The sequence below is a fragment of the Giraffa tippelskirchi genome, chromosome 12, assembly GCF_054371585.1.
Source record: "Giraffa tippelskirchi isolate mGirTip1 chromosome 12, T2T-mGirTip1v1.2.pri, whole genome shotgun sequence".
Classification (NCBI taxonomy): domain Eukaryota; kingdom Metazoa; phylum Chordata; class Mammalia; order Artiodactyla; family Giraffidae; genus Giraffa; species Giraffa tippelskirchi.
The window spans coordinates 65,025,273-65,049,650 of record NC_137286.1 but is presented as its reverse complement, the minus strand read 5'-3'; the positions used below and the strand labels follow the sequence as shown (position 1 = coordinate 65,049,650).

The 24,378-nt window shown below is 54.8% G+C and overlaps 1 protein-coding gene and 1 long non-coding RNA gene across 2 annotated transcripts in view; one reads left to right on the top strand and one right to left on the bottom strand.

The window, feature by feature from the left end:
• Nucleotides 1-3,205: 3,205 nt before the first annotated feature.
• LOC145530004 (uncharacterized) overlaps nucleotides 3,206-24,378 on the bottom strand; it is a 101,669-nt gene continuing 80,496 nt past the window's right edge. Inside the window, exons 12-14 of the long non-coding RNA XR_014071401.1 lie at nucleotides 20,553-20,664; nucleotides 12,923-13,034; nucleotides 3,206-5,402 (exon numbers count right to left, since the gene is read on the bottom strand). This is a non-coding gene — a long non-coding RNA (uncharacterized LOC145530004). The remainder of the gene's footprint in view (nucleotides 5,403-12,922; nucleotides 13,035-20,552; nucleotides 20,665-24,378) is intronic.
• On the top strand, nucleotides 16,732-18,516 carry LOC145529957 (uncharacterized). The gene is made up of 3 exons (XM_081550731.1): nucleotides 16,732-16,901; nucleotides 17,301-17,613; nucleotides 17,864-18,516. Exons 1-3 carry the CDS (start codon nucleotides 16,767-16,769, stop codon nucleotides 18,493-18,495), a joined length of 1,080 nt encoding a protein of 359 aa, XP_081406857.1. The 5' UTR covers nucleotides 16,732-16,766; the 3' UTR covers nucleotides 18,496-18,516.

Here is a 24,378-nt window from a genome sequence, read left to right as displayed (position 1 = left end):
CAAATGGGAACAAGAAAGCCTCTTCAATAAATGTCCATGGGAAAACCAGACAGCTACATCTGAAGAACGCTATTGGTTTTGATCTCACACCACCTCAATATCGGGGAAAAACCTCACCCTAAAGACTGATGTCATGAGATAGCTAGAAAGAAGCGTAGGTCAAAGGCTCCTTAACATCAGAGTCTCCTTGCCATTTGCTGGGCGGAGGTAGAAATGGGTCTCTTCAAGTAAGGGAAAGAGGAAAACGAAGTACGCCAATGGGTTTCCATCCAATGGAACCTCTTCACAACAGAGAAGCTAAGCATTCAGAAATGCAAAAGATAGGAAACGGAACATGAGAGACTCCTTGCAAGTGGTGTATCTGAGAAGGGGTTCCTATGGAAAGAGACGAAGAATGCACAGCACTCAGATTCCAAGAAACACCACCACCACCCTTGACCCTTCCCCCATGACCAACTCCGACCTAAAGCCTTTCTCTCCCTCTAACCTATCCCTAAAACATAACCCTCATCTAATCATATACATGTGCATTCCTAGCATCCATCCATCCACACACGAGAGAGAAAGAGGAAGACACAGACTGAATCGAGAAGGGAAAAGAGAGGGACACAGACAGAGAGAGACACGGAACCAAAGAGAGGAAAGGAGTCGACGGTCCAGACTTTTCATCAATCTGTCTCGAAGGTAGAAGCAATGACAGCGCCCATCCACCCCAGAAGGGGGAAAAGGACGGAAGGTTTGGAGAGGAAAAGACAAGAACGCAGGGAGCCATTAGAAGCTCAGCCACCCGCAGAAGCCGAGCTGGGACACTTGAACAGAATCTCAATGGAAACAGAGGACCAGAAAGTTGGCTACTCTTTTCTATAAGAGAGGGAGACCTTTGAGTCTTCCTTTCGGTCCTCCAACTTGGATGCGGGGTCTCAAAACACTCAGGAGGGGGAGTGCCTTTTCCTGGGTACCACGGCGCATCCAGGGCTCGTTCTGCCCCATTCTGTGCTGTGTCAGCCCTGGATGGAGTCTTTCTTTCTGAAGTCTCAGCGCACAAGCTCCACGTGATATCGGCCCCAGGTGGAAAGGCATGGAGCTGCTCGTAGGTCGACAGACCTAGGAAGCAGATGGGAGAATGACCCCCACTCTCCAGATGGAGAGACTGGGGAAACCCTGAGGGGCATACGCTTGTCCAGGGCCACACCACTTATGAGAAGAAGGAGCCTGGTCTGAGAGCAGCGGGGTCCTCGGAGCTCAGGCCCTGGCTGCACCCAGGCCTCCCCAGGGCTGTGGGCTGGGCTGTGTGGCTGTCACTGTGCCTGCACATGGCCTAAGGGGGGTGGTCGAGCAGTCAGAAACCCAGAGATTCCCTTGGGAAGTTTTGGGGAAGGGACCTCAGCACGAACCCCAGGAAATGATGTCACCTGCCGGCAACAGAACCCAACAGAACCCGCAACCCGGGTATCCAGGCCTCCAGAGCGGAGAGGAGCCCCCAGCCAGATCACTTGCTGCCAGGATGTTCTGCTGTTTGCCCCTGCCCAGAGGCCGGGGCCTCAGGAGAGCTCACAGGCTGTGTGCGTGGGCACCCTGTCAACGTTGGCTCAGGGCACCCCCGAGAGGCCTCTGGCCCTTTGCCCGGAGAAACAGAAAGGTAACACGGGGAGCCCCAGGCCGGGCCAGGCCACCTCTCCCATGCCACCCGGAAACACCGGGTCCTTTGCCTGTGTGTGTGGATGCGGGTTTCTCGGGGTGTGTCTCCCTCAAGGAAGCCCAGGCGGATGTGGGGTCAGAAGCCTGCGGGCAAGTTGTGTCCACACCCCAGGGGAGAGCAGGCTGGGTGGGATGGGGAGAGTGCGGGCAGCGCCGGCCGCCCAGGCTGGCCTCACACCCTCAGGTGGGTCTCTTTCCTCCCGGGTGGGGATCTGAGCAGACACACGTCTCTGACCCTTCTGGGAAGAGAAGTTCGAGCAGGCAGAAGCTGCGGCTCCACTGGCCAGGCCCAGCTCGGAAAACTCCCAGCATGGCTGGCTGACGGTCACTGTCGTTGCAGAGCTTCCCACGTGATGAGGCCGAGGACGGGGACACCCCGTCCACCTCCCAGCGGGAGGGGTCGGAGCACCACCCCCCCGCCCCTGAGGCCCAGTGCAGGCTCCAGGTGAGCGTGCCCACGGAGGCATCAGCCCCACCGGGGGCGAAGCGGAGGCGGGGAAGGCCTGCTGCCGAGACACCACACAGGATACACCCGGCGGCCCAGTCTGAGGCTGCCACGGAGCTCAGCACACCCGGCTCCGACCCAGAGTCCCGAGAACCCCAGCCTCTGAGGCAGTAGGAGGACCTGGAGCCCAGCACGCCAGAGCACAGAGGTGAGGACGCTGGGGCTGGTGCACGGGAGTGTGTGGGGAGGGGGTGCTGAGCTACACAGGGACGAGTCCCCGAAAGATGCTGCTGGGCCTGCAGCAAGCGCTGGCCTCACACCCCCACCCCCATCTTGCACACTTCAGTCCCAAAAGACATCCGACCCTGGGTATTCTTTGGGAATCTCTTGGAAGCTTTCTGTCCCGGGATACGCACATGCCAAGGCTGGCCTGTGGGCAAACTTTGCTTCTCCCCCAGCTCTAGCACTGGCCTCCAACTGGAACCAGGCTCCACTTCCCAGACCTGTCCCTACAGAGGTGGTGGCTCCAGGTGCAGGACCCAGGGATCCACCGAGGGCAGATGGAGAACCGAGACTTGCCCTCGCAGAGACACCAGGCCAGCTGGGTTCTGGCCAGCACACCGGGCAGATCGGATCTCCGTGCCTGCAGGACCCCCAGCCCCAGGCACTGATGTCCCACCCCCTCAGCCAGAACCTCCACCTCCACGTGCACCTGTACCTGCTCGGGCTTTGGCAGGAGAACCCGAGGCAGAGGAGGAGTCACCGCCTCGGCAGGGAGAGCCTGCCCTGGCTCCCGCGCAACACCCAGACGCCGACGATGACTCACCCACCCCTGCAGGAAGAACGAGCCCCCGCTCTGGACAGAGACCCAGAGCCCTTGCCGGAAACACCACGTCCAGGGGAGCGGTCGGCTCTGCCGCCTCCATCCCTGTCGGCTCACCGTGGACGCTGTCAACTCGGTCTGCCCCCAGGGGACATGGAGTTCCTTTCCCCTGAACTGCTTTGCATTTGGTTTGTTTCCACCTTTCTGGTGATGTTTTATTTTTTGTATGGTTTCCTGTATTTTTGTTGGTTAAGTTGGGATCAGTAAACTTTTTCATCATTGTTGCAATTTGGGAACACTGTTGTGTAACTGGTGATACTGTGTTACCATCACCACTTTGTGGTTTCAGACCCGTTTGATCTTTATGCCCCACCCCCCAACAAAGCCTGGATTCAAGGCAAGCACGCCCTGTTCATCCCTCCCCCCGATCCTGAACACAATTTCATCTTTTCTTTCTGCATTCCTTCCTATATTCTTGGTGTCCCCAATCAATGACTCTCAGTGAAATGACTGAAGGAGTTTCTTTCGGACTCTCCACCTACTGTAAGACTCCATTGGAGAGTTCTCATTTTTATGTCATTTGAACTAGCCTTTGATAGCTGACAGGACGGTGTACGTCCTTTCAAGATATCATGTGCCAAACGAAGCCCTTTTGGCAAATGCCATCATTATCTCCAGGCAGGCATTGCTGTTTGAAGGGTGACATCTCAGCCAGAAGGCAGAGGCTGAGCTCCTCTTGTTGCACCAGCTCCCAAAAGAAGCCAAGAAAGGGAGCTGGAACAACAAACCACCCCAACGCCCAGGAAAGCGTTCTTCACGACAGAAGGCTAGAAAATGACCCAACAACCTTGTGGCCCAGAACCCCTCTAGAAAAATCACTGTTCCATAAAAAAGAGAAACACGTGGGAAGTTCCAAGGAGAGGCAATGCCCATGGCCAGTGTACTTTAGAGACGGCCTGACCGCTCCGGGGAAGACACGCACCGACGGAACCCCTTGGGAAACAGCAGTGAGAGTCCTCACCGTCGTAAGGGTTTCCTCTGGGGACAACCTGCCCTGGGCACCACATGAGGGAGCAGACCGGCTTCTCTTCCTCTGCCCCCACACCATTCACTCATGAAGGCAGCTCAGGTGTTCTCATGCCCTGCCTGCCTGCCTGCCTGCCTGGCTCATCCGTGAGCTGTGACCACCTCCAGGGCAGGACTCCACCTTCTCCTCTCTGTGTACCGTGAATCTGCACACAGTGGGCTTTCAGAACCTTAGGAGACTTGAGCCATTCCCACTCGAGCCAGAACCCTCCCCAGGAAGGAAAACGGCTGTGGAGTCATTTTGGCCCCAGCACTGGTTCCGAAAGCCTGGCGGCTCCTACAGCCTCTACGGTGTGAAGAGGGAGGTCCCTTTTGACAGAGCTTTCCGGCTGTCAGATCTAAGCTGTTGTTTCACTGTCAGCTGTGTCTCTTCCGTTGCAGCCAGGTGGGCCACGCTGCTCCAAAGGGGCTCACAAGCTGAGTGGCAAGGGAGGTATTGAGAGGACAGGGATGGCTACAACGTGCTGCAAACTGAGTGAGGGTCCCCACAATCCTCAGCAAAGGTCTGTGGTGTGCAAGTGGGGAGTAGAGGGCCCCCAAGTTCCAAAGGAAGGGAGGTACTCGGGAGCTAAAGCCCTTGGCTGCTGTGGTAGCAGCTGCAGATGGCAGCTCGTCCACAGTGCACTTCGAATGAGGTCATATGAGCGGGACTCTGGAAATGGCTCCGAAATCAAGAGAAAGGGGTCAGGGTATGTGGGAATCCGGCGGGGGTGGGGGGTGGATGAAGGAAGGTGTCCTTCCTCTCTCCAGTGCAATTTGGTTTGGTGAGTCTCAAAGCTACCAGATGGCACTTCCCAAGTCAGGCCCCCGCAGGAATCAGGGTGGGCTGCGTGCCTCGGCCCCTGCCACAGGGACAAGCCACACCAGTGGCCTCCCTGAGCTCCAATGGCCGGATCTGGGGGTTCTGTCTGGGTGCACACCTCCTTGCTCTGGCCAAGTTCCCCCCTTCTCTGAGCACCAGCTTCATCCTCTCGAATGAGGACATCGATTGCTACCTTGGCACATTACTCTCTTCATCCTGTGAAGACTCATTAGGCTTATCCTACAATTACTAGCTGGCCCGAAGAGATATCTCCTGAATCCAGATTAAGCTGGAGTCTCCCAGGCTCATCTGGCATGTCTTCCCTGAAGTCTGCCAAAACCCACACCCTTGCATTTCCAGGGACTCCCCTTAGCCAGCTGGGCAGAAAACCCAGCATGGTTCAAACAAGCTGACAGACAAGCGGGAGAGGACTCACGGGCAGACGGCCTCCCTCAGGTCTCGGGTGGAGCTCTGGGACCACAGCAGCAGCGGGCCATCTCAGCCCCTGGGCTCAGCAGCGCCCTCATTCTCAGGCCGGCGGCTCTGCCCTGAGGGGAGCAGGAAGGTCACCAACTGCCGCAGGCGGACCTCAAGCCCCTCCCACTGCTGGAGCCTGACCTCCCCCGGCCCCACCCCTTCCCCTACCCCAGCAGGACGAGAGCTCGTCTTCCCCTGGCTTCCAACGTGAGGCCGGCCCTGGGCCCCGATTGGGCACTGCCCCAGTCCGGAGCCAATCACAGTGGCCAGGGAGGTGGAACGCACCGATTGGCCAGGGCCAGGTCATGTGACCATACTCCCCAGGAAACTCAAATATTACCAAGATTCCCTAACAAACCAATGAACAAAATTTTCCAGTAAAGGCAAACCGTACTTTTTCATGAGGCCAATGTCACAGAAAAAAAAAAAAAAATCCTTCACAATGAACTGCTCAAGGAAGCTACTAAATAAGCTTTCAGAAAAGTTAAGACTTTTTTTTTTTTTTAATAGGGTGACGGAGAGCTATACCTTTCCCATCTATGTGAATTTAGGTTTAAACTAGATTTCCCTCGGCTATTATATAAGACAAAAAACCCCACATCACCCCCTTTCACTCCCCCCACCCCCAAAAAGTGTTTTAGTCTATTGAATTTTTGTGTCCTCAGTTGTGTCTGATTCACGGCAACTCACGAACTCTACACAGCCAGGCTCTTCCGTCCATGGAATTCAGGGCAATTTTTTCTGTCGCAGCAAATGCCCACCCTGGGTGATCCAAAGGCAAGGGCTCAGAGGCTCCTGAGAGACTAACTCCTTTCAGCTGAGCACAGAGCTGGCTCCTCACTGGGATGCCTGTGGCCTGGGGCTCCCAGAGGGGAGAGCAGCACTCGCCCCACCGTGTGGTCACTGCTGGAAGTGCAGGCTGCTCCTCACTCCCCCTTGACAGTGTCCCTGAGGGCAGAACAGTGGGAATCTACTCAAGGTGGAAACGCAAACTCCGATGCAACCAAACTTCCCACAAGGTCTCCAAAACCACTCAGGAACAGGGAATTGGAAACTGCAGGGCATGACATGAATGGAGATGGAGACTTGACACCTTACACCGAGTTCACTTCCAGTTATCCCTAGACAAAGTTTCCATGAAAACTTGTCACAAATCTAGAAGAACAATGAGCAGAAACCGGACACGTGCTTTGAGTCTTCACACACAAAACAAAAAGGCAGCCCACAAAACAACCCAGAGAATACAGTGGACTTTGCAAAATCAAAGATATCTACTGTGGGAAAGACCTCATTACAAAAGCAAAAGACAGGTCATACATCGCGAGACGAATGAGTGGAAACACAAAGCTTCTCAAGGATGTGTCTCCAAACAGACAAAGAACACCAACACGACAAGCCTGTGAAAACTAGGGAAAGGTCTGAAGGGACACCAGACTGAGGAAGACACACACAGAGTATCCCGGATGATGTCCAGCACTGAGGGCCTGAAGAAACAACAGTCTAGTTGCACTCCCTCAGGCCTGTGTGACCCTGGATGAGGCCTCTGTTTCCCGGTGGCTCTGAGAGATGGACAGGGAGGAAGGGGAAGAGAAATCACTTGCATTTCTAATACTCACAGCAAAGTCTTCCAATGAGAAGGGAATTATCACCCCCACTAACAATGCCATTCACTGAAGTGATACCCACGAGTCCATCTAACCCAGAAGGGAAGGAAGGACCTGTTCTCACAAAATGGCGAGAGATGGAAGAAGGAAGATCAAGCCCACACCAACCACTGGAAAGAGAAGCTGTGCTCAGGGCTTGAAAGAATTCCTATTGGGAAAATGATGTCACAGCCCCACAAGGCAATCCACAGCTTCGATGCTATTCCTCCCAAAATGCCAATGCATTTTCGCACCGAACAAAGAATTGCAAAAGGGGTACGGAAACAGAAAAGAGCCTAAATTGTCAATACACTCCGACGAAAAAGCCCCGATACGGACATCCAAGGTTGTGTGAAAGGAAATTAGACGACCAAACTAGGATCCTCAGGAGAGTATCGGAGAAGGCGATGGCGACCCACTCCAGTACTCTTGCCTGGAAAACGCCCTGGACGGAGGAGCCTGGTAGGCTGCAGGCCATGGGGTCGCGCAGAGTCAGACACGACTGAAGTGACTTAGGCGCAGCGGCAGCAGCAGGACAGTATGCTATTGGGAATACAACAACACACACAGATCCAGATCGATGGAATAAAGTTGAGGGTCCAGAAACAAACCCCGGCATCCATGGTCAACTCATCTCTGACACAAAAGGGGAGAATATCCAAATGGGAACAAGAAAGCCTCTTCAATAAATGTCCATGGGAAAACCAGACAGCTACATCTGAAGAACGCTATTGGTTTTGATCTCACACCACCTCAATATCGGGGAAAAACCTCACCCTAAAGACTGATGTCATGAGATAGCTAGAAAGAAGCGTAGGTCAAAGGCTCCTTAACATCAGAGTCTCCTTGCCATTTGCTGGGCGGAGGTAGAAATGGGTCTCTTCAAGTAAGGGAAAGAGGAAAACGAAGTTCGCCAATGGGTTTCCATCCAATGGAACCTCTTCACAACAGAGAAGCTAAGCATTCAGAAATGCAAAAGATAGGAAACGGAACATGAGAGACTCCTTGCAAGTGGTGTATCTGAGAAGGGGTTCATATGGAAAGAGACGAAGAATGCACAGCACTCAGATTCCAAGAAACACCACCACCACCCTTGACCCTTCCCCCATGACCAACTCCGACCTAAAGCCTTTCTCTCCCTCTAACCTATCCCTAAAACATAACCCTCATCTAATCATATACATGTGCATTCCTAGCATCCATCCATCCACACACGAGAGAGAAAGAGGAAGACACAGACTGAATCGAGAAGGGAAAAGAGAGGGACACAGACAGAGAGAGACACGGAACCAAAGAGAGGAAAGGAGTCGATGGTCCAGACTTTTCATCAATCTGTCTCGAAGGTAGAAGCAATGACAGCGCCCATCCACCCCAGAAGGGGGAAAAGGACGGAAGGTTTGGAGAGGAAAAGACAAGAACGCAGGGAGCCATTAGAAGCTCAGCCACCCGCAGAAGCCGAGCTGGGACACTTGAACAGAATCTCAATGGAAACAGAGGACCAGAAAGTTGGCTACTCTTTTCTATAAGAGAGGGAGACCTTCGAGTCTTCCTTTCGGTCCTCCAACTTGGATGCGGGGTCTCAAAACACTCAGGAGGGGGAGTGCCTTTTCCTGGGTACCACGGCACATCCAGGCCTCGTTCTGCCCCATTCTGTGCTGTGTCAGCCCTGGATGGAGTCTTTCTTTCTGAAGTCTCAGCGCACAAGCTCCACGTGATATCGGCCCCAGGTGGAAAGGCATGGAGCTGCTCGTAGGTCGACAGACCTAGGAAGCAGATGGGAGAATGACCCCCACTCTCCAGATGGAGAGACTGGGGAAACCCTGAGGGGCATACGCTTGTCCAGGGCCACACCACTTATGAGAAGAAGGAGCCTGGTCTGAGAGCAGCGGGGTCCTCGGAGCTCAGGCCCTGGCTGCACCCAGGCCTCCCCAGGGCTGTGGGCTGGGCAGTGTGGCTGTCACTGTGCCTGCACATGGCCTAAGGGGGGTGGTCGAGCAGTCAGAAACCCAGAGATTCCCTTGGGAAGTTTTGGGGAAGGGACTTCAGCACGAACCCCAGGAAATGATGTCACCTGCCGGCAACAGAACCCAACAGAACCCGCAACCCGGGTATCCAGGCCTCCAGAGCGGAGAGGAGCCCCCAGCCAGATCACTTGCTGCCAGGATGTTCTGCTGTTTGCCCCTGCCCAGAGGCCGGGGCCTCAGGAGAGCTCACAGGCAGTGTGCGTGGGCACCCTGTCAACGTTGGCTCAGGGCACCCCCGAGAGGCCTCTGGCCCTTTGCCCGGAGAAACAGAAAGGTAACACGGGGAGCCCCAGGCCGGGCCAGGCCACCTCTCCCATGCCACCCGGAAACACCGGGTCCTTTGCCTGTGTGTGTGGATGCGGGTTTCTCGGGGTGTGTCTCCCTCAAGGAAGCCCAGGCGGATGTGGGGTCAGAAGCCTGCGGGCAAGTTGTGTCCACACCCCAGGGGAGAGCAGGCTGGGTGGGATGGGGAGAGTGCGGGCAGCGCCGGCCGCCCAGGCTGGCCTCACACCCTCAGGTGGGTCTCTTTCCTCCCGGGTGGGGATCTGAGCAGACACACGTCTCTGACCCTTCTGGGAAGAGAAGTTCGAGCAGGCAGAAGCTGCGGCTCCACTGGCCAGGCCCAGCTCGGAAAACTCCCAGCATGGCTGGCTGACGGTCACTGTCGTTGCAGAGCTTCCCACGTGATGAGGCCGAGGACGGGGACACCCCGTCCACCTCCCGGCGGGAGGGGTCGGAGCACCACCCCCCCGCCCCTGAGGCCCAGTGCAGGCTCCAGGTGAGCGTGCCCACGGAGGCATCAGCCCCACCGGGGGGAAGCGGAGGCGGGGAAGGCCTGCTGCCGAGACACCACACAGGATACACCCGGCGGCCCAGTCTGAGGCTGCCACGGAGCTCAGCACACCCGGCTCCGACCCAGAGTCCCGAGAACCCCAGCCTCTGAGGCAGCAGGAGGACCTGGAGCCCAGCACGCCAGAGCACAGAGGTGAGGACGCTGGGGCTGGTGCACGGGAGTGTGTGGGGAGGGGGTGCTGAGCTACACAGGGACGAGTCCCCGAAAGATGCTGCTGGGCCTGCAGCAAGCGCTGGCCTCACACCCCCACCCCCATCTTGCACACTTCAGTCCCAAAAGACATCCGACCCTGGGTATTCTTTGGGAATCTCTTGGAAGCTTTCTGTCCCGGGATATGCACATGCCAAGGCTGGCCTGTGGGCAAACTTTGCTTCTCCCCCAGCTCTAGCACTGGCCTCCAACTGGAACCAGGCTCCACTTCCCAGACCTGTCCCTACAGAGGTGGTGGCTCCAGGTGCAGGACCCAGGGATCCACCGAGGGCAGATGGAGAACCGAGACTTGCCCTCGCAGAGACACCAGGCCAGCTGGGTTCTGGCCAGCACACCGGGCAGATCGGATCTCCGTGCCTGCAGGACCCCCAGCCCCAGGCACTGATGTCCCACCCCCTCAGCCAGAACCTCCACCTCCACGTGCACCTGTACCTGCTCGGGCTTTGGCAGGAGAACCCGAGGCAGAGGAGGAGTCACCGCCTCGGCAGGGAGAGCCTGCCCTGGCTCCCGCGCAACACCCAGACGCCGACGATGACTCACCCACCCCTGCAGGAAGAACGAGCCCCCGCTCTGGACAGAGACCCAGAGCCCTTGCCGGAAACACCACGTCCAGGGGAGCGGTCGGCTCTGCCGCCTCCATCCCTGTCGGCTCACCGTGGACGCTGTCAACTCGGTCTGCCCCCAGGGGACATGGAGTTCCTTTCCCCTGAACTGCTTTGCATTTGGTTTGTTTCCACCTTTCTGGTGATGTTTTATTTTTTGTATGGTTTCCTGTATTTTTGTTGGTTAAGTTGGGATCAGTAAACTTTTTCATCATTGTTGCAATTTGGGAACACTGTTGTGTAACTGGTGATACTGTGTTACCATCACCACTTTGTGGTTTCAGACCCGTTTGATCTTTATGCCCCACCCCCCAACAAAGCCTGGATTCAAGGCAAGCACGCCCTGTTCATCCCTCCCCCCGATCCTGAACACAATTTTATCTTTTCTTTCTGCATTCCTTCCTATATTCTTGGTGTCCCCAATCAATGACTCTCAGTGAAATGACTGAAGGAGTTTCTTTCGGAATCTCCACCTACTGTAAGACTCCATTGGAGAGTTCTCATTTTTATGTCATTTGAACTAGCCTTTGATAGCTGACAGGACGGTGTACGTCCTTTCAAGATATCATGTGCCAAACGAAGCCCTTTTGGCAAATGCCATCATTATCTCCAGGCAGGCATTGCTGTTTGAAGGGTGACATCTCAGCCAGAAGGCAGAGGCTGAGCTCCTCTTGTTGCACCAGCTCCCAAAAGAAGCCAAGAAAGGGAGCTGGAACAACAAACCACCCCAACGCCCAGGAAAGCGTTCTTCACGACAGAAGGCTAGAAAATGACCCAACAACCTTGTGGCCCAGAACCCCTCTAGAAAAATCACTGTTCCATAAAAAAGAGAAACACGTGGGAAGTTCCAAGGAGAGGCAATGCCCATGGCCAGTGTACTTTAGAGACGGCCTGACCGCTCCGGGGAAGACACGCACCGACGGAACCCCTTGGGAAACAGCAGTGAGAGTCCTCACCGTCGTAAGGGTTTCCTCTGGGGACAACCTGCCCTGGGCACCACATGAGGGAGCAGACCGGCTTCTCTTCCTCTGCCCCCACACCATTCACTCATGAAGGCAGCTCAGGTGTTCTCATGCCCTGCCTGCCTGCCTGCCTGCCTGGCTCATCCGTGAGCTGTGACCACCTCCAGGGCAGGACTCCACCTTCTCCTCTCTGTGTACCGTGAATCTGCACACAGTGGGCTTTCAGAACCTTAGGAGACTTGAGCCATTCCCACTCGAGCCAGAACCCTCCCCAGGAAGGAAAACGGCTGTGGAGTCATTTTGGCCCCAGCACTGGTTCCGAAAGCCTGGCGTCTCCTACAGCCTCTACGGTGTGAAGAGGGAGGTCCCTTTTGACAGAGCTTTCCGGCTGTCAGATCTAAGCTGTTGTTTCACTGTCAGCTGTGTCTCTTCCGTTGCAGCCAGGTGGGCCACGCTGCTCCAAAGGGGCTCACAAGCTGAGTGGCAAGGGAGGTATTGAGAGGACAGGGATGGCTACAACGTGCTGCAAACTGAGTGAGGGTCCCCACAATCCTCAGCAAAGGTCTGTGGTGTGCAAGTGGGGAGTAGAGGGCCCCCAAGTTCCAAAGGAAGGGAGGTACTCGGGAGCTAAAGCCCTTGGCTGCTGTGGTAGCAGCTGCAGATGGCAGCTCGTCCACAGTGCACTTCGAATGAGGTCATATGAGCGGGACTCTGGAAATGGCTCCGAAATCCAGAGAAAGGGGTCAGGGTATGTGGGAATCCGGCGGGGGTGGGGGGTGGATGAAGGAAGGTGTCCTTCCTCTCTCCAGTGCAATTTGGTTTGGTGAGTCTCAAAGCTACCAGATGGCACTTCCCAAGTCAGGCCCCCGCAGGAATCAGGGTGGGCTGCGTGCCTCGGCCCCTGCCACAGGGACAAGCCACACCAGTGGCCTCCCTGAGCTCCAATGGCCGGATCTGGGGGTTCTGTCTGGGTGCACACCTCCTTGCTCTGGCCAAGTTCCCCCCTTCTCTGAGCACCAGCTTCATCCTCTCGAATGAGGACATCGATTGCTACCTTGGCACGTTACTCTCTTCATCCTGTGAAGACTCATTAGGCTTATCCTACAATTACTAGCTGGCCCGAAGAGATATCTCCTGAATCCAGATTAAGCTGGAGTCTCCCAGGCTCATCTGGCATGTCTTCCCTGAAGTCTGCCAAAACCCACACCCTTGCATTTCCAGGGACTCCCCTTAGCCAGCTGGGCAGAAAACCCAGCATGGTTCAAACAAGCTGACAGACAAGCGGGAGAGGACTCACGGGCAGACGGCCTCCCTCAGGTCTCGGGTGGAGCTCTGGGACCACAGCAGCAGCGGGCCATCTCAGCCCCTGGGCTCAGCAGCGCCCTCATTCTCAGGCCGGCGGCTCTGCCCTGAGGGGAGCAGGAAGGTCACCAACTGCCGCAGGCGGACCTCAAGCCCCTCCCACTGCTGGAGCCTGACCTCCCCTGGCGCCACCCCTTCCCCTACCCCAGCAGGACGAGAGCTCATCTTCCCCTGGCTTCCAACGTGAGGCCCGGCCCTGGGCCCCGATTGGGCACTGCCCCAGTCCGGAGCCAATCACAGTGGCCAGGGAGGTGGAACGCACCGATTGGCCAGGGCCAGGTCATGTGACCATACTCCCCAGGAAACTCAAATATTACCAAGATTCCCTAACAAACCAATGAACAAAATTTTCCAGTAAAGGCAAACCGTACTTTTTCATGAGGCCAATGTCACAGAAAAAAAAAAAAAATCCTTCACAATGAACTGCTCAAGGAAGCTACTAAATAAGCTTTCAGAAAAGTTAAGACTTTTTTTTTTTTTTTAATAGGGTGACGGAGAGCTATACCTTTCCCATCTATGTGAATTTAGGTTTAAACTAGATTTCCCTCGGCTATTATATAAGACAAAAAACCCCACATCACCCCCTTTCACTCCCCCCACCGCCAAAAAGTGTTTTAGTCTATTGAATTTTTGTGTCCTCAGTTGTGTCTGATTCACGGCAACTCACGAACTCTACACAGCCAGGCTCTTCCGTCCATGGAATTCAGGGCAATTTTTTCTGTCGCAGCAAATGCCCACCCTGGGTGATCCAAAGGCAAGGGCTCAGAGGCTCCTGAGAGACTAACTCCTTTCAGCTGAGCACAGAGCTGGCTCCTCACTGGGATGCCTGTGGCCTGGGGCTCCCAGAGGGGAGAGCAGCACTCGCCCCACCGTGTGGTCACTGCTGGAAGTGCAGGCTGCTCCTCACTCCCCCTTGACAGTGTCCCTGAGGGCAGAACAGTGGGAATCTACTCAAGGTGGAAACGCAAACTCCGATGCAACCAAACTTCCCACAAGGTCTCCAAAACCACTCAGGAACAGGGAATTGGAAACTGCAGGGCATGACATGAATGGAGATGGAGACTTGACACCTTACACCGAGTTCACTTCCAGTTATCCCTAGACAAAGTTTCCATGAAAACTTGTCACAAATCTAGAAGAACAATGAGCAGAAACCGGACACGTGCTTTGAGTCTTCACACACAAAACAAAAAGGCAGCCCACAAAACAACCCAGAGAATACAGTGGACTTTGCAAAATCAAAGATATCTACTGTGGGAAAGACCTCATTACAAAAGCAAAAGACAGGTCATACATCGCGAGACGAATGAGTGGAAACACAAAGCTTCTCAAGGATGTGTCTCCAAACAGACAAAGAACACCAACACGACAAGCCTGTGAAAACTAGGGAAAGGTCTGAAGGGACAGCAGACTGAGGAAGACACACACAGAGTATCCCGGATGATGTCCAGCACTGAGGGCCTTAAGAAACAACAGTCTAGTTGCACTCCCTCAGGCCTGTGTGACCCTGGATGAGGCCTCTGTTTCCCGGTGGCTCTGAGAGATGGACAGGGAGGAAGGGGAAGAGAAATCACTTGCATTTCTAATACTCACAGCAAAGTCTTCCAATGAGAAGGGAATTATCACCCCCACTAACAATGCCATTCACTGAAGTGATACCCACGAGTCCATCTAACCCAGAAGGGAAGGAAGGACCTGTTCTCACAAAACGGCGAGAGATGGAAGAAGGAAGATCAAGCCCACACCAACCACTGGAAAGAGAAGCTGTGCTCAGGGCTTGAAAGAATTCCTATTGGGAAAATGATGTCACAGCCCCACAAGGCAATCCACAGCTTCGATGCTATTCCTCCCAAAATGCCAATGCATTTTCGCACCGAACAAAGAATTGCAAAAGGGGTACGGAAACAGAAAAGAGCCTAAATTGTCAATACAATCCGACGAAAAAGCCCCGATACGGACATCCAAGGTTGTGTGAAAGGAAATTAGACGACCAAACTAGGATCCTCAGGAGAGTATCGGAGAAGGCGATGGCGACCCACTCCAGTACTCTTGCCTGGAAAACGCCCTGGACGGAGGAGCCTGGTAGGCTGCAGGCCATGGGGTCGCGCAGAGTCAGACACGACTGAAGTGACTTAGGCGCAGCGGCAGCAGCAGGACAGTATGCTATTGGGAATACAACAACACACACAGATCCAGATCGATGGAATAAAGTTGAGGGTCCAGAAACAAACCCCGGCATCCATGGTCAACTCATCTCTGACACAAAAGGGGAGAATATCCAAATGGGAACAAGAAAGCCTCTTCAATAAATGTCCATGGGAAAACCAGACAGCTACATCTGAAGAACGCTATTGGTTTTGATCTCACACCACCTCAATATCGGGGAAAAACCTCACCCTAAAGACTGATGTCATGAGATAGCTAGAAAGAAGCGTAGGTCAAAGGCTCCTTAACATCAGAGTCTCCTTGCCATTTGCTGGGCGGAGGTAGAAATGGGTCTCTTCAAGTAAGGGAAAGAGGAAAACGAAGTACGCCAATGGGTTTCCATCCAATGGAACCTCTTCACAACAGAGAAGCTAAGCATTCAGAAATGCAAAAGATAGGAAACGGAACATGAGAGACTCCTTGCAAGTGGTGTATCTGAGAAGGGGTTCATATGGAAAGAGACGAAGAATGCACAGCACTCAGATTCCAAGAAACACCACCACCACCCTTGACCCTTCCCCCATGACCAACTCCGACCTAAAGCCTTTCTCTCCCTCTAACCTATCCCTAAAACATAACCCTCATCTAATCATATACATGTGCATTCCTAGCATCCATCCATCCACACACGAGAGAGAAAGAGGAAGACACAGACTGAATCGAGAAGGGAAAAGAGAGGGACACAGACAGAGAGAGACACGGAACCAAAGAGAGGAAAGGAGTCGACGGTCCAGACTTTTCATCAATCTGTCTCGAAGGTAGAAGCAATGACAGCGCCCATCCACCCCAGAAGGGGGAAAAGGACGGAAGGTTTGGAGAGGAAAAGACAAGAACGCAGGGAGCCATTAGAAGCTCAGCCACCCGCAGAAGCCGAGCTGGGACACTTGAACAGAATCTCAATGGAAACAGAGGACCAGAAAGTTGGCTACTCTTTTCTATAAGAGAGGGAGACCTTCGAGTCTTCCTTTCGCGCCTCCAACTTGGATGCGGGGTCTCAAAACACTCAGGAGGGGGAGTGCCTTTTCCTGGGTACCACGGCGCATCCAGGCCTCGTTCTGCCCCATTCTGTGCTGTGTCAGCCCTGGATGGAGTCTTTCTGAAGTCTCAGCGCACAAGCTCCACGTGATATCGGCCCCAGGTGGAAAGGCATGGAGCTGCTCGTAGGTCGACAGACCTAGGAAGCAGATGGGAGAATGACCCCCACTCTCCAGATGGAGAGACTGGGGAAACCCTGAGGGGCATACGCTTGTCCAGGGCCACACCACTTATGAGAAGAAGGAGCCTGGTCTGAGAGCAGCGGGGTCCTCGGAGCTCAGGCCCTGGCTGCACCCAGGCCTCCCCAGGGCTGTGGGCTGGGCTGTGTGGCTGTCACTGTGCCTGCACATGGCCTAAGGGGGGTGGTTGAGCAGTCAGAAACCCAGAGATTCCCTTGGGAAGTTTTGGGGAAGGGACCTCAGCACGAACCCCAGGAAATGATGTCACCTGCCGGCAACAGAACCCAACAGAACCCGCAACCCGGGTATCCAGGCCTCCAGAGCGGAGAGGAGCCCCCAGCCAGATCACTTGCTGCCAGGATGTTCTGCTGTTTGCCCCTGCCCAGAGGCCGGGGCCTCAGGAGAGCTCACAGGCTGTGTGCGTGGGCACCCTGTCAACGTTGGCTCAGGGCACCCCCGAGAGGCCTCTGGCCCTTTGCCTGGAGAAACAGAAAGGTAACACGGGGAGCCCCAGGCCGGGCCAGGCCACCTCTCCCATGCCACCCGGAAACACCGGGTCCTTTGCCTGTGTGTGTGGATGCGGGTTTCTCGGGGTGTGTCTCCCTCAAGGAAGCCCAGGCGGATGTGGGGTCAGAAGCCTGCGGGCAAGTTGTGTCCACACCCCAGGGGAGAGCAGACTGGGTGGGATGGGGAGAGTGCGGGCAGCGCCGGCCGCCCAGGCTGGCCTCACACCCTCAGGTGGGTCTCTTTCCTCCCGGGTGGGGATCTGAGCAGACACACGTCTCTGACCCTTCTGGGAAGAGAAGTTCGAGCAGGCAGAAGCTGCGGCTCCACTGGCCAGGCCCAGCTCGGAAAACTCCCAGCATGGCTGGCTGACGGTCACTGTGGTTGCAGAGCTTCCCACGTGATGAGGCCGAGGACGGGGACACCCCGTCCACCTCCCGGCGGGAGGGGTCGGAGCACCACCCCCCCGCCCCTGAGGCCCAGTGCAGGCTCCAGGTGAGCGTGCCCACGGAGGCATCAGCCCCACCGGGGGCGAAGCGGAGTCGGGGAAGGCCTGCTGCCGAGACACCACACAGGATACACCCGGCGGCCCAGTCTGAGGCTGGCACGGAGCTCAGCACACCCGGCTCCGACCCAGAGTCCCGAGAACCCCAGCCTCTGAGGCAGCAGGAGGACCTGGAGCCCAGCACGCCAGAGCACAGAGGTGAGGACGCTGGGGCTGGTGCACGGGAGTGTGTGGGGAGGGGGTGCTGAGCTACACAGGGACGAGTCCCCGAAAGATGCTGCTGGGCCTGCAGCAAGCGCTGGCCTCACACCCCCACCCCCATCTTGCACACTTCAGTCCCAAAAGACATCCGACCCTGGGTATTCTTTGGGAATCTCTTGGAAGCTTTCTGTCCCGGGATACGCACATGCCAAGGCTGGCCTGTGGGCAAACTTTGCTTCTCCCCCAGCTCTAGCACTGGCCTCCAACTGGAACCAGGCTCCACTTCCCAGACCTGTCCCTACAGAGGTGGTGGCTCCAGGTGCAGGACCCAGGGATCCACCGAGGGCAGATGGAGAACCGAGACTTGCCCTCGCAGAGACACCAGGCCAGCTGGGTTCTGGCCAGCACACCGGGCAGATCGGATCTCCGTGCCTGCAGGACCCCCAGCCCCAGGCACTGATGTCCCACCCCCTCAGCCAGAACCTCCACCTCCACGTGCACCTGTACCTGCTCGGGCTTTGGCAGGAGAACCCGAGGCAGAGGAGGAGTCACCGCCTCGGCAGGGAGAGCCTGCCCTGGCTCCCGCGCAACACCCAGACGCCGACGATGACTCACCCACCCCTGCAGGAAGAACGAGCCCCCGCTCTGGACAGAGACCCAGAGCCCTTGCCGGAAACACCACGTCCAGGGGAGCGGTCGGCTCTGCCGCCTCCATCCCTGTCGGCTCACCGTGGACGCTGTCAACTCGGTCTGCCCCCAGGGGACATGGAGTTCCTTTCCCCTGAACTGCTTTGCATTTGGTTTGTTTCCACCTTTCTGGTGATGTTTTATTTTTTGTATGGTTTCCTGTATTTTTGTTGGTTAAGTTGGGATCAGTAAACTTTTTCATCATTGTTGCAATTTGGGAACACTGTTGTGTAACTGGTGATACTGTGTTACCATCACCACTTTGTGGTTTCAGACCCGTTTGATCTTTATGCCCCACCCCCCAACAAAGCCTGGATTCAAGGCAAGCACGCCCTGTTCATCCCTCCCCCCGATCCTCAACACAATTTCATCTTTTCTTTCTGCATTCCTTCCTATATTCTTGGTGTCCCCAATCAATGACTCTCAGTGAAATGACTGAAGGAGTTTCTTTCGGACTCTCCACCTACTGTAAGACTCCATTGGAGAGTTCTCATTTTTATGTCATTTGAACTAGCCTTTGATAGCTGACAGGACGGTGTACGTCCTTTCAAGATATCATGTGCCAAACGAAGCCCTTTTGGCAAATGCCATCATTATCTCCAGGCAGGCATTGCTGTTTGAAGGGTGACATCTCAGCCAGAAGGCAGAGGCTGAGCTCCTCTTGTTGCACCAGCTCCCAAAAGAAGCCAAGAAAGGGAGCTGGAACAACAAACCACCCCAACGCCCAGGAAAGCGTTCTTCACGACAGAAGGCTAGAAAATGACCCAACAACCTTGTGGCCCAGAACCCCTCTAGAAAAATCACTGTTCCATAAAAAAGAGAAACACGTGGGAAGTTCCAAGGAGAGGCAATGCCCATGGCCAGTGTACTTTAGAGACGGCCTGACCGCTCCGGGGAAGACACGCACCGACGGAACCCCTTGGGAAACAGCAGTGAGAGTCCTCACCGTCGTAAGGGTTTCCTCTGGGGACAACCTGCCCTGGGCACCACATGAGGGAGCAGACCGGCTTCTCTTCCTCTGCCCCCACACCATTCACTCATGAAGGCAGCTCAGGTGTTCTCATGCCCTGCCTGCCTGCCTGCCTGCCTGGCTCATCCGTGAGCTGTGACCACCTCCAGGGCAGGACTCCACCTTCTCCTCTCTGTGTACCGTGAATCTGCACACAGTGGGCTTTCAGAACCTTAGGAGACTTGAGCCATTCCCACTCGAGCCAGAACCCTCCCCAGGAAGGAAAACGGCTGTGGAGTCATTTTGGCCCCAGCACTGGTTCCGAAAGCCTGGCGGCTCCTACAGCCTCTACGGTGTGAAGAGGGAGGTCCCTTTTGACAGAGCTTTCCGGCTGTCAGATCTAAGCTGTTGTTTCACTGTCAGCTGTGTCTCTTCCGTTGCAGCCAGGTGGGCCACGCTGCTCCAAAGGGGCTCACAAGCTGAGTGGCAAGGGAGGTATTGAGAGGACAGGGATGGCTACAACGTGCTGCAAACTGAGTGAGGGTCCCCACAATCCTCAGCAAAGGTCTGTGGTGTGCAAGTGGGGAGTAGAGGGCCCCCAAGTTCCAAAGGAAGGGAGGTACTCGGGAGCTAAAGCCCTTGGCTGCTGTGGTAGCAGCTGCAGATGGCAGCTCGTCCACAGTGCACTTCGAATGAGGTCATATGAGCGGGACTCTGGAAATGGCTCCGAAATCAAGAGAAAGGGGTCAGGGTATGTGGGAATCCGGCGGGGGTGGGGGGTGGATGAAGGAAGGTGTCCTTCCTCTCTCCAGTGCAATTTGGTTTGGTGAGTCTCAAAGCTACCAGATGGCACTTCCCAAGTCAGGCCCCCGCAGGAATCAGGGTGGGCTGCGTGCCTCGGCCCCTGCCACAGGGACAAGCCACACCAGTGGCCTCCCTGAGCTCCAATGGCCGGATCTGGGGGTTCTGTCTGGGTGCACACCTCCTTGCTCTGGCCAAGTTCCCCCCTTCTCTGAGCACCAGCTTCATCCTCTCGAATGAGGACATCGATTGCTACCTTGGCACGTTACTCTCTTCATCCTGTGAAGACTCATTAGGCTTATCCTACAATTACTAGCTGGCCCGAAGAGATATCTCCTGAATCCAGATTAAGCTGGAGTCTCCCAGGCTCATCTGGCATGTCTTCCCTGAAGTCTGCCAAAACCCACACCCTTGCATTTCCAGGGACTCCCCTTAGCCAGCTGGGCAGAAAACCCAGCATGGTTCAAACAAGCTGACAGACAAGCGGGAGAGGACTCACGGGCAGACGGCCTCCCTCAGGTCTCGGGTGGAGCTCTGGGACCACAGCAGCAGCGGGCCATCTCAGCCCCTGGGCTCAGCAGCGCCCTCATTCTCATGCCCGCGGCTCTGCCCTGAGGGGAGCAGGAAGGTCACCAACTGCCGCAGGCGGACCTCAAGCCCCTCCCACTGCTGGAGCCTGACCTCCCCCGGCCCCACCCCTTCCCCTACCCCAGCAGGACGAGAGCTCGTCTTCCCCTGGCTTCCAACGTGAGGCCCGGCCCTGGGCCCCGATTGGGCACTGCCCCAGTCCGGAGCCAATCACAGTGGCCAGGGAGGTGGAACGCACCGATTGGCCAGGGCCAGGTCATGTGACCATACTCCCCAGGAAACTCAAATATTACCAAGATTCCCTAACAAACCAATGAACAAAATTATCCAGTAAAGGCAAACCGTACTTTTAATGAGGCCAATGTCACAGAAAAAAAAAAAAAATCCTTCACAATGAACTGCTCAAGGAAGCTACTAAATAAGCTTTCAGAAAAGTTAAGACGTTTTTTTTTTTTTTTTAATAGGGTGACGGAGAGCTATACCTTTCCCATCTATGTGAATTTAGGTTTAAACTAGATTTCCCTCGGCTATTATATAAGACAAAAAACCCCACATCACCCCCTTTCACTCCCCCCACCCCCAAAAAGTGTTTTAGTCTATTGAATTTTTGTGTCCTCAGTTGTGTCTGATTCACGGCAACTCACGAACTCTACACAGCCAGGCTCTTCCGTCCATGGAATTCAGGGCAATTTTTTCTGTCGCAGCAAATGCCCACCCTGGGTGATCCAAAGGCAAGGGCTCAGAGGCTCCTGAGAGACTAACTCCTTTCAGCTGAGCACAGACCTGGCTCCTCACTGGGATGCCTGTGGCCTGGGGCTCCCAGAGGGGAGAGCAGCACTCGCCCCACCGTGTGGTCACTGCTGGAAGTGCAGGCTGCTCCTCACTCCCCCTTGACAGTGTCCCTGAGGGCAGAACAGTGGGAATCTACTCAAGGTGGAAACGCAAACTCCGATGCAACCAAACTTCCCACAAGGTCTCCAAAACCACTCAGGAACAGGGAATTGGAAACTGCAGGGCATGACATGAATGGAGATGGAGACTTGACACCTTACACCGAGTTCACTTCCAGTTATCCCTAGACAAAGTTTCCATGAAAACTTGTCACAAATCTAGAAGAACAATGAGCAGAAACCGGACACGTGCTTTGAGTCTTCACACACAAAACAAAAAGGCAGCCCACAAAACAACCCAGAGAATACAGTGGACTTTGCAAAATCAAAGATATCTACTGTGGGAAAGACCTCATTACAAAAGCAAAAGACAGGTCATACATCGCGAGACGAATGAGTGGAAACACAAAGCTTCTCAAGGATGTGTCTCCAAACAGACAAAGAACACCAACACGACAAGCCTGTGAAAACTAGGGTAAGGTCTGAATGGACAGCAGCCTGAGGAAGACACACACAGAGTATCCCGGATGATGTCCAGCACTGAGGGCCTGAAGAAACAACAGCGTAGTTGCACTCCCTGGATGAGGCCTCTGTTTCCCGGTGGCTCTGAGAGATGGACAGGGAGGAAGGGGAAGAGAAATCACTTGCATTTCTAATACTCACAGCAAAGTCTTCCAATGAGAAGGGAATTATCACCCCCACTGACAATGCCATTCACTGAAGTGATACCCACGAGTCCATCTAACCCAGAAGGGAAGGAAGGACCTGTTCTCACAAAACGGCGAGAGATGGAAGAAGGAAGATCAAGCCCACACCAACCACTGGAAAGAGAAGCTGTGCTCAGGGCTTGAAAGAATTCCTATTGGGAAAATGATGTCACAGCCCCACAAGGCAATCCACAGCTTCGATGCTATTCCTCCCAAAAGGCCAATGCATTTTCGCACCGAACAAAGAATTGCAAAAGGGGTACGGAAACAGAAAAGAGCCTAAATTGTCAATACAATCCGACGAAAAAGCCCCGATACGGACATCCAAGGTTGTGTGAAAGGAAATTAGACGACCAAACTAGGATCCTCAGGAGAATATCGGAGAAGGCGATGGCGACCCACTCCAGTACTCTTGCCTGGAAAACGACCTGGACGGAGGAGCCTGGTAGGCTGCAGGCCATGGGGTCGCGCAGAGTCAGACACGACTGAAGTGACTTAGGCGCAGCGGCAGCAGCAGGACAGTATGCTATTGGGAATACAACAACACACACAGATCCAGATTGATGGAATAAAGTTGAGGGTCCAGAAACAAACCACGGCATCCATGGTCAACTCATCTCTGACACAAAAGGGGAGAATATCCAAATGGGAACAAGAAAGCCTCTTCAATAAATGTCCATGGGAAAACCAGACAGCTACATCTGAAGAACGCTATTGGTTTTGATCTCACACCACCTCAATATCAGGGAAAAACCTCACCTAAAGACTGATGTCATGAGATAGCTAGAAAGAAGCGTAGGTCAAAGGCTCCGTAACATCAGAGTCTCCTTGCCATTTGCTGGGCGGAGGTAGAAATGGGTCTCTTCAAGTAAGGGAAAGAGGAAAACGAAGTACGCCAATGGGTTTCCATCCAATGGAACCTCTTCACAACAGAGAAGCTAAGCATTCAGAAATGCAAAAGATAGGAAACGGAACATGAGAGACTCCTTGCAAGTGGTGTATCTGAGAAGGGGTTCATATGGAAAGAGACGAAGAATGCACAGCACTCAGATTCCAAGAAACACCACCACCACCCTTGACCCTTCCCCCATGACCAACTCCGACCTAAAGCCTTTCTCTCCCTCTAACCTATCCCTAAAACATAACCCTCATCTAATCATATACATGTGCATTCCTAGCATCCATCCATCCACACACGAGAGAGAAAGAGGAAGACACAGACTGAATCGAGAAGGGAAAAGAGAGGGACACAGACAGAGAGAGACACGGAACCAAAGAGAGGAAAGGAGTCGATGGTCCAGACATTTCATCAATCTGTCTCGAAGGTAGAAGCAATGACAGCGCCCATCCACCCCAGAAGGGGGAAAAGGACGGAAGGTTTGGAGAGGAAAAGACAAGAACGCAGGGAGCCATTAGAAGCTCAGCCACCCGCAGAAGCCTAGCTGGGACACTTGAACAGAATCTCAATGGAAACAGAGGACCAGAAAGTTGGCTACTCTTTTCTATACGAGAGGGAGACCTTCGAGTCTTCCTTTCGGTCCTCCAACTTGGATGCGGGGTCTCAAAACACTCAGGAGGGGGAGTGCCTTTTCCTGGGTACCATGGCGCATCCAGGCCTCGTTCTGCCCCATTCTGTGCTGTGTCAGCCCTGGATGGAGTCTTTCTTTCTGAAGTCTCAGCGCACAAGCTCCACGTGATATCGGCCCCAGGTGGAAAGGCATGGAGCTGCTCGTAGGCCGACAGACCTAGGAAACAGATGGGAGAATGACCCCCACTCTGCAGATGGAGAGACTGGGGAAACCCTGAGGGGCATACGCTTGTCCAGGGCCACACCACTTATGAGAAGAAGGAGCCTGGTCTGAGAGCAGCGGGGTCCTCAGAGCTCAGGCCCTGGCTGCACCCAGGCCTCCCCAGGGCTGTGGGCTGGGCTGTGTGGCTGTCACTGTGCCTGCACATGGCCTAAGGGGGGTGGTCGAGCAGTCAGAAACCCAGAGATTCCCTTGGGAAGTTTTGGGGAAGGGACCTCAGCACGAACCCCAGGAAATGATGTCACCTGCCGGCAACAGAACCCAACAGAACCCGCAACCCGGGTATCCAGGCCTCCAGAGCAGAGAGGAGCCCCCAGCCAGATCACTTGCTG